Below are 14,287 nucleotides of genomic sequence, written 5' to 3' on the forward strand. Positions count from 1 at the left end.
CATTCATATATACCAAAATGAATACAACAATGCTCACAAAATTCAAGATATTGTTGCAAAAAACTTGTATGAGATCTGGATTTTTATATTATAACGTGATATAATAATGCAATATCACAAGAGCAAGAGAGCTGTCTTCACAAATTTGAGCATGACTGCAAACATGATATTGCTTTTATACAAACATTCAATAAAAAATATTTTTAAATCATTATTCTCAACATTATTTATGCATTTGTAATTTACCAATTCAGATGCATCTTCTGTTCCACCTCTACAGTGCAAAGAGTAATTTTGTTGTTAATGATTTGGTAACAGCTCTTATTCAAATTATATTTAAAAAAAGTAATTTCTAAGGCAGTAATGTGGATCTTTTAGATGAATTTAAGGAGTGCTGGGCTGGTCTTGGTCTTGATCTTGTGTTGGTCTCAATTCCTCAAAGTCTTGATCTTGTCTTGGTCTGGACACACACTGGTCTTGGTCTTGGATTTGGTGGTATTACAACACATGTCATGTGATCATAATGTACACTAAAGAAGCGTAACACTTGTGATTGTGTTGTTAAATTATTTAAATATTAACTTTAAAAAACTTTAGTTAAAAGGGATTCAGCTGACAAAAAAAGTTTGGAAATCCCTGTGTTAGAGTATGTGACCTCGATTACATTCCAATCGCTACTCCCTGACTATGATTTCAAGCTCAAGAAATTTGACATTTGTGCTTTTGTTCCTTTGACTTTGTGTTACTCCAAAAGTGCAACTGTTGTCCAGAATGATGCAACATAATGCAACCATTTAACACTCATTTATATTGCCTATTGTAGTATGTATATGGTAGTATTTTTATTTTTTGCAGTGCTTAAACCTTGCCTTTAAAGATCCAGAAACATTATTCATTTTTTAAAATATTGTCAGCTTTGCTTATCTATAAAGTGATTTTAATGATCCTTATAGTAACTTACATTCATACAATAAGAGGAACAAATAGCCTAGACTTAGGCCTAATTTAATTAGTCAGATTCTGGGCTGAAGAATTTAGTAATTTAGTCATATACGATTACACATAAACACGATAATCTGGTGACACTTTATTTGTAATATTCTCGATACACGTTTTGTCGTAGCACATGATTTCAGAGTTACACAGTTACACGTGATAGAAACAATTGTCTGTTGTTCTGTTCTCAGGTTTTAAGTACAAATGATGTACTGATATTCATGATTTGGGTCTCTTCTTTTTTCCTAATTAATTGTTGTTTTTTCCTGTCATCCCAAGCTTGTTGTACCAAAACAAACCATGCCAGTTTACAAATAAATGTTGCATCATTTGCAATATAATTACAGTAAAGATATGCACCGCCCACGAACTTTCATTGGATAACAACACACGTGATTCGGGTTCTAAAGAAAACAATTGGTCAGGACAGCTGTTGAATAATTCATGAGGAAAAGAAAAACACACATGACTCATTTTCTTAACATTTTTAAACTAACACTTAAACGTGCGTAGTCACGGGAGTGTCAGATTTTAGTGTGCTTTATTGTCAGCTTAGCATGTTATTGTGATACCAGTAATATGTAGCAATACTTGTTTATCTCGACACAGCAGGTTTTAGCCTAGTGGTGAGCGGCGTCACGGTCTGAATGTGTTTGTGCTGCATCAGCTTGCAATTGTTCCCCCAAAAGCTGTATTGTTTTATAGTTTTTTAGCTTAATTTTAAAAACTGCTGCCCGAGAGATGGCATCGTTAACGACGACGGATCCAGTTTTTAACCCCGGGGCCATAGGGTTGCCAGAGTCTGTGGTCCCTGCTTGCATGTTTGCTCCTGGCCGGGGATGCGGCGATGAAGACGGGGCAGAGTGCTTCGAGGACGGGGAGATTTTCAACGGCGAGACCGTGGATCTCGGCATTGACTTCTCCAGCAAGGTAGGCCTCAAACACAGTCCGCTTAGTCGGAGTGAATTAGTGTGTTTACAAAAAAATGTCTTATTAATAACATGACTACATGTTGACATTTTGTGGTGACTTTTAATCACGTTATTTGATTTGCATGACTTTTTGAGATTTTCTCGGTTTTACGAGCTGACCACTGAGTGCTTGAAACTGTAAATCCAAGCTAACCCGGCTATGTTCAGCGATATTTTTAAACATATTTGTTATAGTCTGTATCATATGCACCCGTCGTGGTGCAGTATTATAATATGGCTTTTTGATTTATCCATCTGTGTGGGGTTTCTGTAAAGCAAGCTGATTTTGGACTGTAAATCTGCGTTAAATCCAATGAATGAAAGACGGACATCAGTGAGCGAAGACATGACAACCTGACAACACAATACCTGATGAAATATCAACGCAACACAGAGGGATTTACCTTCAACAGGAGGGAGATAAACAGATCAGAGAATGAGGAAGTACATTTTAGACGAATCGAAACATTTTAAGTTACTTATGGTCCTAAAGTTTTAACACCATGTAGAAATAGAGCCATGATCAGGGTTATTGTAGTCAACTAAAACCATTAAAAATATTCCTAACCTGAAATAAAATATCAACTTATTTAATTTCAGCTAGTTTCCAAGGCATAATTTCTCGTTTCTATTTTGTTTAACTTGGTGTACTAAAATATCAAAGTAAAACTGAAATAAAATTCATAAAAACTATATAGACACATTTTTAAAAAGAGGGAAAAACTAATACAAGTAACAGAAAACTACAAGTATTCAATATAAATACAAGTATTAAACTACAATTAAAATGTAAAATCTAAAAATAGAAACCCCTTCATAAAAACCTTTTATTAGATACAAGTAATTACTACATTATTACAGGTAATAACACATTTTCCATCTAGTTCTATAGGTACTGTGGTTAAAATATCAACGATTTATTCCAAATAGTATATTTGATTGTTTTAACCCCTTTCCAGTTTTACTAGTAACTGTTAAATAGTTTAGTACTTGTTACTACCAACTATTAAAATAGTTATAAAAATATATAAAATGTATATATTACAGTTTCTCTTGTTTTAGACACTAGTGTACATTCCAGTTGATACTAGCAACAATTTTAATCTTGATAGTAATATTTTTAATTGAACTATGATGTACCCGTTCTGACTAATAATGACACATGGCAAATGGCTAATGAGATGAGAAATGGTACTAGTATGAATTTTAATAGATATTAACTTCTCATAAATGGGTAGAAACAGTAGAAACACACACGCACTCACCAAGAAATTAGTACCTAATGAGAAGTTCAATTATTTAATGTACTCTCTCAAATACTGTGATTAATTAAATTGTCTTGCATTATAATTATCCAATAATTAGAAAAATGTTGTCAAAAATAGTTTTGGAAGATGTAAAGCATGTCACCACATGGCACAGCTTGACACGTCGGCTTCTAATTTAGGTCTAGAAAGCCACCGGTGCTTAACCTTGATGAATGTGGGAACCAGGGCAGATGAGTGTTCATGTTTTCTGCTGTGGCAGCTGCCTCCTTATCATTCATCAGACCGTTTCAGACTGAGGGGAGGATCTGTTTTCATATGGCTGGAGCTGAGCTCTGTTTCTGCTATAGAGTGTTTTGCATGAAGCTTTGTCACCTTGTGCAACATTACTCCTCATAACATCTGATGTAACATGCAGTAAAGTCAGGAAACTATTCTCCAAGTCCATTGATCACTGACTCTGTTCCTTTTTTACACTGACGTTAAGTCAGATTGAGCCTTTGTACTATGTTTATGGCAATAATAAAACAAACAGGATGAATGTTTTTCCACAACCATTCTGTGTTTAATAAGACTCTTTTTTTTTTTGCATCATAGCTAGCCCTGGTCAGTCCCAATGGAGAACAGTATGACTTGTTACTACGGCAGCTACGTGAAAGGATGGACGAGGGCTGCGGGGAGACCATCTATGTCTTGGGGGTGGGTTCAGGTAAGACACTGAAATGAACCCCACGAGGCTCAGTTTAGATTTTGTTTTATGAATACACACCAGCTTGTCTCTCTCTCTTTCAGATGGAGGAGACTATGGTTTGAATGAGAGTGATATGCAGGCGTCTGTGGCGACAGTAAGGTCCATGTGTGAGCAGATCGAGGCAGACCTCATCCTGTTGAGGGAGCGAACTGAGGCCGGTGGCCAGGTCAGGGATTACCTTATTCGCCGCCAGGTGGGAGAAGCCGACTTCTTGGAGGTTAGGTGAGTGATGTCAATGGAGATAGTGGCCTTTTCTTGCAGTTTTAAGGGACTCATCTGAATTCGTCGCAGAATTAATTACATTGCTGCGAGATCTTGTGAGAAGCATTCAAATTCGGTGCAGAGTTCTCGTTATTAATCGCAGATATAAGACTAAACGGCGCTGACGTGGAAACCAGGAGAAATATTGTGCCATGAATGAAGAAGTTATAGAGGGCTTTCAGTCCACAAATTAACAACATTCGCCATGGATTTAATGTAGCATTTAATGTATGATTTAATGCACTTTTATTCACATTAAAGACATAATGTTACAAAAGATTTCTATTTCAAATAAATGCTGTTGTTTTGAACTTTATATTCATCAAAGAAAAAGCATCATGGTTCCCACAAATATGTTAAAGGATTAGTTCACTTTCAAATAAAAATTTCCTGATAATTTACTCACCCCCATGTCATCCAAGGTGTTTATGTCCTTCTTTCTTCAGTCGAAAAGAAAGAAGGGATTTTTGATGAAAACATTACAGGATTTTTCTCCTTATAGTGGACTTCAGTGGGCACCAAACGGTTGAAGGTCAAAATTACAGTTTCAGTGCAGCTTCAAAGTAGGGCTAGGTGATATATCGCATGCAATTGTCACGCGCATTTCATGAGTAAAGCCGGTTCCCTGATTACCGCTAAATCGCCATCACCTGCTTTCAAATGGAGCGGCATTTAATAAACAGAGCCGTAGATCACTGATAAGCTACGCAATATCGCGTTCATTATCGAAGGCGATTCATCTGCAATAATGAACGCGATATATCGCCCAGCCCTACTTCAAAGCCTTCTACATGATCCCAGATGAGAAATAATGTCTTATCTAGAGAAACCATCACTCATTTTCTAAAAAGTTTTTAAAATTTTATACATTTTAACCATAAATGCTCATCTTGAACTATCTCTCTTCTCTATTTGAATTCCAGCAGTGTAGACGCTGCTAAGTGTATTACTGCCCTCCACAGGTCAAAGTTTGAATTAATTGTCATATACAATATGCTAGTGCAAGTATATAACAATTAGTTCAAACTTTGACCTGTGGAGGGCAGTAATACACTTAGCAGCTTCTACACTGCTGGAATTCAAATAGAGAAGAAGAAGAAGACAAGAGCTAGTTTATTTTTATTTTTTTTTAGAAAATGAGCGATGGTTTCTCTAGATAAGACCCTTATTCCTCGTCTGAGATCGTGTATAACACTTTGAAGCTGCACTGAAACTGTAATTTTGACCTTCAACCATTTGGGCTCCATTGAAGTCCACTATAAGGAGAAAAAATCCTGGAATGTTTTCATCAAAAACCTTAATTTCTTTTCGACTGAAGAAAGAAAGACATGAACATCTTGGATGACATGGGGGTGAGTAAATTATCAGGAAAATTTTATTTGAAAGTGAACTAATCCTTTAAGCAGCACACCTGCTTTCAACATTGATAATAATAAATGTTTCTTGAGTATCTAATCATCATATTAGAATGATTTCCGAAGGATCGTGTGACACTGAAGACTGGAGTAATGATGCTGAAAATTCAGCTTTGCATCACAGGAATAAATTACATCTTAAAATGTATTAAAATAGAAAAGTCATTTTAAATTGTAATAATATTTCACAAAATTACTGTTTGTACTTTACCATATCAATGACCCATATGACTTGTGCTCTGTATAAGGGGCATCTTTAATGTGTCTTCCCAGTTCTATAAGAACTTTTACTTTTATTGAGTGTAGTCATTTTGGATTTCTAACTCAGTCATGATGGTGTTCTCCTCAGGGTGGCTGTTGTGGGGAATGTGGATGCCGGTAAAAGCACTCTGCTAGGGGTGCTGACTCATGGAGAGTTGGATAATGGCCGTGGCTTTGCACGACAGAAGCTCTTCAGGCACAAGCACGAAATGGAGAGTGGGCGAACCAGCAGCGTGGGTAACGACATCCTGGGATTTGATCAAGAGGGCCAGGTAGTCAACAAACCTGACAGTCACGGAGGCAGCCTGGATTGGACCAAGATCTGTGAGAAGTCTTCTAAAGTCATTACCTTTATTGACCTTGCTGGCCATGAGAAGTACCTGAAGACAACTGTGTTTGGAATGACCGGTCATCTGCCTGATTTCTGCATGCTGATGGTAAGGAGGGAAGAGAAAGAGACAGGTTTCAAAAACCTATTGATGTTTTGATAGACAGCTACAGTTTCTCCAATGGCAGCATGCTAACCAAAGAAGAACTTCATAAATAATTCATTTGAAATGTTCTTCATGGGCAGCAACACTGTCAACAGTCACTCACGTGCATTACATAAATAGTATGAGTGAGCTACATAAGAACTGCCTCAACTCACTATTGCTCACAATTGATTTTAGTAGTCTGATATCAGCATGTTCATAAGCTAAGGACTTGATACTACAACAAGCACAGCGAATACATAGCTTACACAAATATTGGTAACATATTTTAAATAGCTATTCTATTACCTTTTTTATGCAGTAAAACATTTTAGTGCTGATTGAAATATTTGTATATTTGACATTTTTCAACTGTGTTTGCAATCTTGGATTTTGGCTAAAAGGTAATATAAAGGTGCGGTCACATTAACAAAATTCAAGCAAAATCTGCAGGCAAAAAAAGTTTGTCGATAGTGTAGCAATGTATGAAGAACACAGAAATCATTCTCAAACCGAGCAGCTGTTTGTTGGTCAATGCAGCATTCCCTGTGTGGGGAAATCTTTTGCTCTCATGCGAAACGTCTAATCGCATAGATTTCTATTGCAGTGACTGGATTTCTCCTGCAAAAATTTGCTGAAAATGGTAAATGTGACTGTACCTTAAGGCAACATCATTTTGTAAGGAACTATTTGGACCAAACTTAATGTTAGGAGTACACTTAAGGCCAATTCACACCACATAGACAAACGCTAACAAACATGTTTGTTGGGTTTTGTCGGATCAGTGCGTTACCCCTGCTGGCGTTTGTCGCCGTTGGTCAGGGTTTGTTTTCACCAGACTGAACATGTTCAATCAGTGTTTGTCTGTGTCTGCTGGGGCAGTGTGAACATGACAGTTATTTTCATAAAATTATAAATCCAACAGCCAACTTGTGTTTGTTGGTTTGGTGTGAATTAGCCTTTACAACGCCTAAAAAAAGAGCTGCCAAAGTGGGGGTCACTAGGGTTTGGAATAAAGTGAACTGATGATCGTTGACATCTTAAAATTGACTCCTTTTCACTCTCTGTCACAGATTGGAAGTAATGCAGGAATTGTTGGCATGACCAAAGAGCACCTGGGTTTGGCATTAGCTCTCAATGTTCCCGTATTTGTGGTGGTTACTAAGATTGACATGTGTCCAGCTAATATTCTTCAAGGTGAACCATGAGTCCACAAATAATGCCATTGTTTAATTGACTGTAAATTATGGAAAGCTGTAGGTAGTGCCATACTAATGAATTTAACACACTTTGTCTTTTCAGAGACCTTGAAGCTCCTGCAGAAGATATTAAAGTCTCCAGGCTGCAGGAAGATCCCTGTCTTAGTCCAGAACAAAGATGATGTCATTGTCACAGCATCCAACTTCAGTTCTGAGAGGTAGTGCCTCGCAATACACACTTTTTTTTTTTTTTTTGGCTTACCGGACAACTTTTAACCCAGTTATTCTCCAGACTTACCTAAATTTGTTTGTTTTGTAGAATATGTCCCATCTTCCAGATCTCTAACGTCACAGGAGAGAACATGGACCTATTGAAGATGTTCCTGAACCTGCTCTCCTCCAGAAGCTCATTCAAAGACCACGAGCCTGCCGAGTTCCAGATAGATGACACCTATTCAGTACCAGTAAGCACGCTTTCTGTCTCTGTTTATATATTTATGTCTCCCCTCTCTCAACAGTCTGATTCTTTTTGGGGGGAAGGGTGTAGGAACGGTAGTATCTGGGACCACGTTACGAGGGCTGATTCGACTCAATGACACTTTGCTTCTTGGACCAGACCCCTTGGGCGCTTTCCTCTCCATCACTGTCAAATCCATTCACCGCAAGAGGATGCCAGTGAAAGAGGTCCGCGGTGGACAAACAGCCTCTTTTGCTCTGAAAAAGGTATGTGGTGTGGGTTCCAGACTAAATAAATAAGCATTTAGGTCAAATTACTTTAGTTTACACATTACAGAATCGCTCAAAGATGGTTGTTCAGAAGCGGTTTAGTTCCCTATTGACGCTATCTCTCAAGTGACCTTTTTCACAGACTGCAATGAAGCATTTCCACAGTTATCAACATCGTGAATCTAGTAAAGTTTTTATATTTTCATAAAAAAAACATACATTTACAACTCTATACTTTGTGTTATATTACCTGGGTAGTAAATTACAAAATGCAAATTAACGCTGTTTCGAGGGTGTTTCTAATACAACGGCTGAGGGAGTTACGTCAGATTTCACATTATTCTTTCTTCTGACTGCTGTAATCAATCTCTCTGTATTTTTCCTCTCTTTTGGAAATGTGTGGAAATGCGATCATGGATTTTTTTTTCTTTTGGTATTGGAGCAAATGGGAATACAAAAATTATATTTGCCGTCATCTCCCATTCACCTCTACAGAAGTTTACCCAACTATGACGACTTCAGCTTCTGAGAACCCTGAAAAATGTAAAAAAGGGATCATTGTATTTGTGACACATGACTCTGTTTTGTAAGAATATTTCTTCTAAGTCAAATACTTTTGTGATTTATTGATCCATCATGTTCCATCACCACCTTACAGTTTAAGATTCAGCATTACAACTGATGATCAAAATTATGTTGAGAATATGTATTTCTAATTATAAGTTAGTTTTGAATTGGACAAAGCAGTTTAGTAAAGGCCGGGACACACCAACCCAAGAGTCAGTCGTCGGCTAAAGGCGAGCGTCCGCCAGGTTAGTTTTTGAGGTGTTCTCCACACGTCGGCTCTTGCTGGGCTCACATCAGTGGCAGTTTTCCCGATTCAGCATGTTGAATCTGTGTCGGGATTATCAATGAGAGTGGGAACTCTGATTGGATGTTCAGTTTAGTGAATGAGAGTTAAAGTGAAAATGTTGAAGGAGAGCAAGTAAGTCAAGACGGCACAGACAGAAGGCTGGTCTAATATTATGTTATTGAGCATTCCAACGCGCAAATATTTTCATAACAACTTGAGCCGCTTAAATGAAGTGAGTTATCAACATAACTGATATTAAAGGTGCCCTAGAACTTTTAAAAAAAATATGTAATATAAGTCTAAGGTGTCCCCTGAATGTGTCTGTGAAGTTTCAGCTCAAAATACCCCATAGATTTTTTTAAATTCATTTTTTTAACTGCCTATTTTGGGGCATCATTAGAAATGAGCCGATTCAGGGCTACTGGCCCTTTAATTCTCGTGCTCCCCGCCCACGGAGCTCGCGCTTGCCTTGAACAGTGCATAAACAAAGTTCACACAGCTAATATAACCCTCAAATGGATCTTTACAAAGTGTTCGTCATGCATGCGCATGCATGCGTCGGATTATGTGAGTATTGTATACTGTTATATTGTTTACTTCTGATTTTGAATGAGTTTGAGGCTGTGCTCCGTGGCTAACGGCTAATGCTACACTGTTGGAGAGATTTATAAAGGATGAAGTTGTGTTTATGAATTATACAGACTGCAAGTGTTTAAAAATGAAAATAGCGACGACTCTTGTCTCCGTGAATACAGTAAGAAACGATGGTAACTTTAACCACATTTAACAGTACATTAGCAACATGCTAAAGAAACATTTAGAAAGACAATTTACAAAACTCACTAAAAATATCATGATATCATGGATCTTGTCAGTTATTATTGCTCCATCTGCCTCATCAGTGAGGTGATAACGCCATTGGTTTTCGTCGCAACTAGTTCTTTGAAGACGGCTTGGTGTGTCCCAGGCTTAAGAGAATCAGTTGCAAATGTTTTACTCTGAATCAGCCTCACTCCTCAATTGTTCAAATCACTAATTCACTAGTGAGTTTGAAACCATTTTGTGAATCTTTTTGACTGATGTATTAAAGTCATTTGTTCATGAACCTCATATGTCTTGCTGTTCCTTACACTATCCCCTCCTTATCTCATTTCTCTCTCCTTCAGATCAAGCGCTCCTCAATAAGGAAGGGTATGGTCATGGTGTCACCAAGATTAAACCCACAGGCATACTGGGAGTTTGAGGCCGAGATACTAGTTTTGCATCACCCGACGACCATCTCGCCGAGATATCAAGCCATGGGTGAGATGCCTGCACTCGCACGCTTTTGAATGCAAGCATGTTAGATTTTCCCCTTACAATTTTTCTTGTACTCGTCTCTCCCCTCCCACAGTGCACTGCGGTAGCATCAGGCAAACAGCTACTATCCTGTCTATGACCAGAGACTGCTTGCGCACAGGAGACAAAGCAACCGTACACTTCCGCTTCATTAAAACCCCAGAGTACCTGCACATAGACCAGAGGCTTGTCTTCAGAGAGGGAAGAACCAAAGCTGTGGGCACCATTACCAAGGTCAGCTTCATGAGATTGAGGGTGTAGGTCAGAATCGAATACATGGAAGTGTTGCAGTATTTTTAAAGACACAGAATTATTTTATGTTATTTTATAAGATTCTGTTTTATGAGTGATAATTTTTCAGAATCTAATTTGGTCACTTTTGTTCTCTTGGCTTATAGTTGCTCCTGTCAACAAATAATCAGCCGTCAAACTCCAAACCTCCGCAGATCAAGATGCAGTCAACAAAGAAAGCCCCGGCTAGAAGAGAGGATGGAGCGGCCCCACCCAGTGAGGAGACTGCTAGCACAGGATCGCCAGCCGCCCAGCAAACCATACCGCAACAGGTAATAACAGAAATGCTGTTATACTCAGATTTACAAGTATTGTCATGTGTTTCTCTTCCTGCTGCGGTTTGTCTGATCTGTCCAGTCTAACAGCTTTCTATCACTTCTTCCCTTCACTCCACCTTTTACATTTTCATTTTCTTCAACTACAATCATGCTCTTCTGCTGCTTTTTTTTTTTTTTTTTCACCTGTCCTTCCATTTCAACCCTCCTTATTTCCCATAAACTGCTCTGTTTTGCTTTCGTTTGCCTTGTTTCACACTTCTCACTGCTTCAGACAGAAATGGAGGAAGACCCTCAAAACAAAGAGAACAAGGTAAAACAAGGGAACCAAGTGACTCACTCATTCCCAAAACTGCTAATTATCCCCTCACAGGAACTGTTCTGTTTATAGGTTCTCCATGTACTGAAAGGATATTGCATGACGCATATTTTACCTAAATTATACTGTGGCATGGGAATGAGTGAGGCTTGTGATCACCTGATTTCATTTTGAGAGGGTGTTGTTTAATATTTGCTGGTTTGGTAGTTCATCGTGTTCCTGTATATTTAGGAACAACTTGCTAGTATTTTGGGTGATGGTTATCATTTTTGGGGGGTGATTGTTAGTATGATCTGTTTGGTTGACCGTGACCGATGGATAAATATTTGGAAAACTATGAAGAATTTTGTTGAAATTTGAATTAGAGACATTTACCAAAATTTTGTAGTTTTGAATCCAAATCGTTTGTGCATTTTTTTATTTTTTTTATTTATTTATTTTTTTTCTGAATTTTAGAGACCAAATTAAATATTCAGATTATACAATTACAGCTTCAAGTTTTTGTCATCTGAATGATTTTAAATTCCATCTCAACAGTTGAAACATTTCAATTGTTTTAAATATGTCTAGAATTCAAATGGACAAAATTCAAATGTTTTTTTAGTTCCATAGACAATGGGAAAGTTTGCAGTTGTGTTTGCAAATCAAATACTGATTAATACTAATTAATTACATGTACTGATTGTTTAATTATTTTGTGGAGCTGTGTATTATTACTATTATATTTCAAACTGTTATATATTATACCAAGTATGTGGAAAAACAAGTGATTTACAGTGTTACCAATAATGTTATTGACCATATCAGGATAAAGTGTAAAGTTTAGAAGTCAACAATCATCTTACAACCTCCTTCTTCTTTTCTTCTTGAAGCCAAAGTCTGGAGGCAGAAGACGAGGTGGTCAGCGGCACAAAGGCAAACCTCAGAACAACTCCACAGTGACCCTTGCTGGTGCGGTCGGGGGCTGCTAAACTCGCCCCTTTTCAAGAGTCCAGTACACCCTCCGTGTTTTACTCATGCCTTTTACCTGCCCACATGGACCATACCACTTTGATGACAAAGCTTAAGGAGTTCACAGAACCAACATGCACATTGTTTTGTGAATTTTAACTTATTATAAGATGTGCGTGTGTTTGTAGACTGTATATACCGTAGATATTGAGACTATAGGACAGACATACTGCATGGTGGTTCTGTTTTGGCTGTAAATGTCAACTTGAGAAGGATAAACTTTAAGTCTGTTTCTTCTTGCTGAACATGACATCATGTTCTTGCTCAATGACTGTCATTCCTATCACATTTTTAAGATACTCCCATTGGAAACTCATTATGTAGCAAACTGTTATAAAGGGACTATTAACAAGCCTTGTCACTCAACCGCATTTAGTTTGAATTAGCATTATTGTTATTGTGGACCACGACGATAAGAGATGCTTTTGGAACGTGTTATGAGCTGAATTCACAGGCGACTTTAAGACACTGTGACTTGCAAAGTTTTTTGGCAGCTAGTTTAGTGTGAAATACGAATTGGCAATTAAATGTACTTAAAAATCTAATAACACTCATTTCTATTTTTTACCTCATTTCAGTCTATTCAGTTTCCCAAATCCTTGGTCAACCTTGAGTTATCAGGCCTGAAAGACTTTGCTCAGGTTCTGGGAGCATATTAAAATTGTCAAATAAGATACTTTTTTAGATTACCCAGGTGAAGAACAGAATGCTGATCTTAAGTTTTAAAGTCTTGTGTAATAGTTCATCATGGGGAGACATTGCAAAACAGTGCCAGTTGTTCTTGGATAAGAAAAAAAAATTTTTTTTATGAATTAACCATTTTTTTCCCCCCAGCTGTGATTGACAGGCCTCCAGAACACTTGCTGTAAATCCTTTCAGATTGCTATACTGTTTACTGAGCTTTAGTATTCACACCCTTGAGGCAATATGACACCTGGACCATTCTCTGCGTTTACATGTGAAACTCACCACATCCAATATCCAAATAAACTGATGTTGACAATTTCAGCAGAGTGTGATTCTCTGTCTCAGAAGACCTCTAGTCTAGAGGTCTTCAGCCTTTGTCAGACTAAAGACCCCTTTATGGAATTAAAAGGATAGTTCACCAGAAATGAAAATTGACATTTACTCACCCTAAAGTTGTTCCAAACCTGTATGAATTTCTTTGTTCTGCTGAACACAAAGGAAGATATTTGGAAGAATGTTTGTAACCAAACAAAGCTCGCCCCCATTGACTACCATAGTAGGAAAAAAATACTGCGGTAGTCAAAGGGGGATGAGATCTGTTTGGTTACAAACATTCTAACAAATATCTTCCTTTGTGTTCAGCAGAACAAAGAAATTCATACAGGTTTGGAACAACTTTAGGGTGGGTAAATGATTTTTGGGTGAACTATCCCTTTATAGATGGAGCAGGGACCCCTCTTATTATTGATGTGTAGCATTTTAACTTAAAACATTTTAATTGTACTAAATACATTGAGACAATTATACATTTAGCTAAACTTAAAGTTTATTTTTTTATATCCATATAAGTCAGAATATTTCCATTATATGGAAATTTACTCTATTTTCTAAATTGTGAATGATTCTAATATGCAGTTTTAATTTCTAAAGCTTAACGTAGTAAATTTTAATCACGACTCAATCTTCTGGTGACAGACTTGTGTCTGGTGATGTGTGCTGAACTTCTCCAATCCGCTTAAACTCTGTCCCTTTTTCAATTGACTGCAAGCTTGTGTTCAGATCTCCCTCCACCCAAACAACCATTGGCTTGAACAAAGTCCCTCCCCACTTTTTTCCTTTTCAATAATGCGTTTCAATTGGTTGTAAAACAACAAAGAAAGTAAATGATTGAAAACGAACAGATGTTGCACAAATA

At 37.5% G+C, this 14,287-nt stretch overlaps 1 protein-coding gene across 4 annotated transcripts; it reads left to right on the plus strand.

Annotated features, from left to right (window-relative positions):
- The first annotated feature begins 1,431 nt into the window (after positions 1-1,431).
- Positions 1,432-13,413, plus strand: gtpbp1 (GTP binding protein 1). Of its 4 annotated transcripts, none has more exons than XM_048206746.1 (13): positions 1,432-1,926; positions 3,830-3,941; positions 4,025-4,205; positions 6,009-6,357; positions 7,467-7,590; positions 7,696-7,810; positions 7,912-8,056; positions 8,133-8,315; positions 10,338-10,473; positions 10,565-10,743; positions 10,956-11,072; positions 11,350-11,388; positions 12,267-13,413. In XM_048206746.1, the coding sequence occupies exons 1-13, from the start codon at positions 1,738-1,740 to the stop codon at positions 12,363-12,365; spliced, it is 1,968 nt and encodes a 655-aa protein (XP_048062703.1). In that variant the 5' UTR covers positions 1,432-1,737; the 3' UTR covers positions 12,366-13,413. The 4 variants fall into 4 exon arrangements, with proteins under 4 accessions (XP_048062703.1, XP_048062684.1, XP_048062711.1 ...); XM_048206727.1 differs by having other exon boundaries at positions 1,433-1,926; positions 10,908-11,072; XM_048206754.1 differs by lacking the exon at positions 11,350-11,388 and having other exon boundaries at positions 1,433-1,926.
- The last annotated feature ends 874 nt before the right edge of the window (positions 13,414-14,287 follow it).

The sequence above is a fragment of the Megalobrama amblycephala genome, linkage group LG1 (assembly GCF_018812025.1).
Source record: "Megalobrama amblycephala isolate DHTTF-2021 linkage group LG1, ASM1881202v1, whole genome shotgun sequence".
Taxonomy (NCBI): Eukaryota; Metazoa; Chordata; class Actinopteri; order Cypriniformes; family Xenocyprididae; genus Megalobrama; species Megalobrama amblycephala.